Genomic DNA, 4,476 nt, shown 5'->3' with positions numbered 1-4,476 from the left:
CCCCCCCCCTGACTTTAAAGCTGGATCCGCCCCTGCAGCCGTGAATCCGATTTCTTCAAGTTGTGCTCACAGTAGCAACTTACCAAAGGCTTTGCATCTGCAGAAAATGCATCAATGTCCCATTACGATTTTTTGAAGCATATAATAACAGCTTCAATCTTTTGAGGGGGTTATTTGCGTTCAGTAAAAAATGAACTGGTACCGCCAATGTAATTTAAGCTTAGTTGCACGTTTTAAGCGAAGTGGTTCGGTTATGCTTGTAAAAAGTCGATGTTATTGAAAGCAAAAAACCCTTTTATTCAACTAATTTATCTGAGAAAGTGGTAAATTCACGCTTTTGGTTCCAAATTGGAAGTTTTTCCCGAATTGTTTAATCCGAAAATGTTTTTTTTTTAGAGGGTCATGTACCGGGGTCGTCTAATAAGAGCACTTCAGCATCGAACACTAACCAAGGATATGCGACGCTTATTGTAATGTTAGCGGTGCTAACCATCATTGTTCTGTTTTGCTGTTTTTCGGCTCCGGGAATCCGAAATCTTTGCAAGAGGTACATATTCAGGTCGTGTCCGTACGATGATCCAGAAGTAGATAATGGTAAGCACAATTGATTATTTTTATTTAATTTGCCCATTATTATAACATTTTTCAACGGAATTTTTGAAAATGTCTTTGTTATCAAGCCTAAAGACCCGAACAAATGTAAATCAACTTACTGTTAATTTACCAGCAGGCTGATACACCCTGTATATAGACAATAAAACAATTGAAAATTGGTGTCATTTTCGACTCATTGATCAAGTTTGTAGTTACGTACGATTTTAAAATGATTCCACTGTCAGGTAAATCGGTTACTTTCACAATCCAAATTTCGAATTTTGGGTTCCAAAAAACTTTTTTCCACAATGTGTTCGGTATAAAACATGATTGTCAAATTTGACATTTCCCAGTGAAGATTTTTCCTATTAAATGTTAAATATTGGAAAAAAACTTACCTTCTGGTAGAAGATCTTGTACTAAGAGCCTGCAGGGTGTAGAAAAGGTTCCAAGTCTTCACAATTAGCTCCCGATAGGTTTCCAAGTCTACCAAACGTTTGCGCCTTGTAGACAACCTGTTCCCCCTTTAAGGGTTAAGAACATACTACATAACTGTTCAATGCACCAAGCGTTTACTTCACAAAACTATTTTCTGGTTAAACTAAAGCGTTTTAAGCAAGTTTCAAAGTCTTTAAAAACTGACTGCTAATGACAGGAGCTGCCGCCGTCAGTTGAGTTCAACAAAGCCGGAAACGTTGCTTTCTCCGTCATGAACGCGCCCTAACACAGGATAGATAACCATGACACATTAGAAGTACAATACTTTTATGTTAATCTTGGATGTGTAGACGATATGTGGAAAAGCGGTAAGCAGCTGAAATTGCCCATCATCTATGCAAAATTGTCTTTAAGTACAAAAAAATTGTTCAGGTTTCCACCGCAAAGCTTTTTTACACGAGTTTAGTTGTTCGTTTATACTTTTCTAGACACAAGTTAAAATTTTGGTAGGCAAAAAATTCTAAATTTCTCAGTTTTGACGGAAAGTAAATCTGCTCTCTCAAACTCCCTAGATATTTGAACATTTGAAGATGCTAATTTTTCCATCAAATTTTCAAATAACTTTGGAATAAAAAAATTAATTCTGGATAAATATAGCAAACGGTCTAGAATCGAACTCAACCAACTCATTAATAAACGCCGGCAAATTTCTCAATTAATATATCCGTGTAAACTATCCATATTTAATGAACAGCGAATGTAATAAGTAATAAGTAGCGTGCTATTATTGCTCTGGTTTACGATCTGCTTAACACGTATATGAAGTGAAAACATTGTTGTATAGAGCAGATAAATCGCTCAACGCCTCTAATATGCGGCCAAAAATAATTTCTAGATAAACTAGAAAATGCTGGGAAAAAATCTGTTTTCTGCTTTTTCGAGCGTTCAGTTCGCAAGCAGTGTAAAAACCAAAATATTTATTTTGCCGGTAAATTGTGTTTGGCGATATGGGCTATTTTTGAAACGACACCACGATCTGCTTAATCTAGTCTAGTGAAACGAATTCTTAAACTTGAATTTGAAAATTCTGAGTATTATTTTACTAAGCAGTTTAACCAGGGCGATTTTAGATTTGCCAGTCAACTGTATCCAATTGCAATTAGAGTATGACTTCTTCAATCCGATCATTACTCTTCATGAACTTGGCAAATGTGGATTATTAAGCGTTCAACTTGAACAGCACTTGTTAAGAATCTGTTTAACTTTCTTTGACGTATCCAACATTAATCTTGGCTGGGCTTCGTTATTGGTAACGGCTTTTCGATTCTACGATGCATTCATTTGCGACATATTAATTCATTAGGCAAATGTGAAATGTTTCCGAAATAAACAGTGTCGGACAAATTGGGTTTGCGCTTTGTGGCAAAGTGACCTGCCAAGACTTATCCAAGCCACATGCTTTTAGTTGAATTATTATAGTTTTGAAAAATAGCTACATATGTTCTAAAACATCTTAACTGATGGAAATCGAAATATTTGTACAAATATAAACAAAGTTACACAGTGCGAGTCTCTAACTTTCAGTAATATCCTTCCGGGCTAGCTCACTTTAGCGAAAATGTCCACTTTTGGCTCATAATAAAAAAGGTGGACAAAAGTCAGTATTTTTAGCGATTATAGTGAAATTTCAAACTTTATAGCTTCAAATTTCTTTTATACGATGTGCAAATCTGAAGTTGGAATTTTCTTAAAGCAAGCGCGCACTTGAGCGGAAAACTGTTGGGGCATCATTCCCCGTATGTATTGCTGTTCGTAAGTGCATATCTGTTTAAAACGTTTTTCCCGATTATACAGCTGTAGTTGTTTTCCGGCTAAATAGACGCTGAGACAAAAACAAATTCTTTCTTTGCGATTTCGTCTGCCGAAAATAAATAGCAAGTTGTCTCAGGAATTTCGCTGGCAGCTCCTGCCACGATAAATTACACGACAAAGCGCAAAACTATTCGATCTTGATTCATTTAATATTTATCAGATGGCTACGGAAATAAGCCATTTCTGATGGTTAGGAGACAAAAATTTAATCGGATCGCGATGTCGCGAAGAATTTTGCTCATTTGCGTAAAGTGCCTCTAAAAATCGCTTGTTTGAAAAATAATTGAAGTCCGGCCAACTCCAAGCCAAGTTCTTAACACTGTCTCATTATTCAAACTAATTTAAAAACGAATTGAAAGCCCTTTTCGAGAAAACGAATCGTAAATTTTCAAAGACCTTTTTGAAATCCCGCACTTACACCGAATGGGCTAAAGAATCCCGCTTGGCTGCGCTAAATTGGCATAAAAAATCGCTTGTAAGTAGCTAGAAATATAAAAAACCGTATATAAGCCCAGATACAAAAAAGACTGAAAAATATTTTCCTTGCTAGCTTAAGTATTTGGTATTTGGCCAATTTTCCAAAGTTCGTTTTTAAAAGTTCAAGGAATGATCGGAAATTCCAGGTTATCAAACAGGAAAAACTTGCGTTTTTTCTTGAAAAGTGAGCTTGTTTGAGCTCAATTGCAGATTTGGGGCGGTTTAATATTATAATCATAATAATATTATTTATTAATAGGTTCGATTCATCTCACTATTTCAATGCACACTATAGACAGAGTGTCTTAAGCGCATGGACAGAATTTCAAAAAAAAATGTTCCAATAAACGAGTCTACAATTTGGACAGGGAAAATATTAAACAAACCGTTTATGCGTCGGCCAATGTGTAACGGGCCGATTTACTACAAAGTTTATGGCGATTAAATTCGGATTTTATGATTTAGTTGAAAGTTAACTGGCCGTAAAACAGTTTCAAGATGTGTTTAATACACTTTCAGGTTGTCGGGGAAAAGCTGTCCTCGTTTTCCAACCTAATTTTTCACGTAAATCATGCTTCATTTTTTTGCTTGATCAGGACTAGAGCTTTTTTAAGTACCAGCCTCAGACGAAATTTGAATAAATTGTCGCATATGTTATACAAACCGAAAAATTTAATTAATTTTTTCACCATAGAAAAACCGATTTTTTGCAGTGTATACTAGAGGATATTACTCACAGACTGACCTGACGGGCGTCATTACCATCCCCCCAAAAAATGAAGAGGTAAAAAGGTAAAATTGATGTCGTATTTCTTCCAGTTGATAAACGCCCCTAAATCGGCCGCGCTCCTACTAACTGGACCGCTATTACGCTTTTAATCCCCGCTTTGTGTTCGAACGTGTTCCTCTAGCTCAACTAACAAAAACAATAACGTTTTGCCTCCGGTTTTGACAAACATCACCAAGAACTGTAAAGCAAATCAATTGAAAAGGACATTTTAAATGTTTCATGTTTTCCTTTGGTGCTTGCTAGACTAAATTTGAAGCCGAGCGTTCTTGCTCATTTTGCTTCCGAGAAGCATGCAAAACGGGACG

The 4,476-nt window shown here is 36.2% G+C and overlaps 1 protein-coding gene across 3 annotated transcripts in view; it reads left to right on the top strand.

The window, feature by feature from the left end:
* The window catches only part of LOC109546919, a 17,181-nt gene that overhangs the window by 10,567 nt on the left and 2,138 nt on the right, over positions 1 to 4,476 (top strand). The window contains exons 2-3 of one of the 3 annotated variants that reach the window (XR_007281753.1): positions 397 to 594; positions 4,076 to 4,173. Coding sequence is in view for 1 of the 3 variants with exons in the window: in XM_019918090.2 (XP_019773649.1) it covers positions 397 to 594 (198 nt within the window). In the remaining 2 variants the exon portion in view is untranslated. Of the gene's footprint in view, positions 1 to 396; positions 595 to 1,263; positions 1,401 to 4,075; positions 4,174 to 4,476 lie in introns of those variants that run through there. The other 2 variants (XR_007281754.1, XM_019918090.2) reach the window with 2 other exon arrangements.

The sequence above is a fragment of the Dendroctonus ponderosae genome, unplaced genomic scaffold (genome assembly GCF_020466585.1).
Source record: "Dendroctonus ponderosae isolate FM_Combo_2020 unplaced genomic scaffold, Dpon_F_20191213v2 Dpon_F_20191213_6, whole genome shotgun sequence".
Lineage (NCBI taxonomy): Eukaryota > Metazoa > Arthropoda > Insecta > Coleoptera > Curculionidae > Dendroctonus > Dendroctonus ponderosae.
Note: the sequence above shows the minus strand (reverse complement) of the source record. Positions and strands in the feature narration are given on the sequence as shown.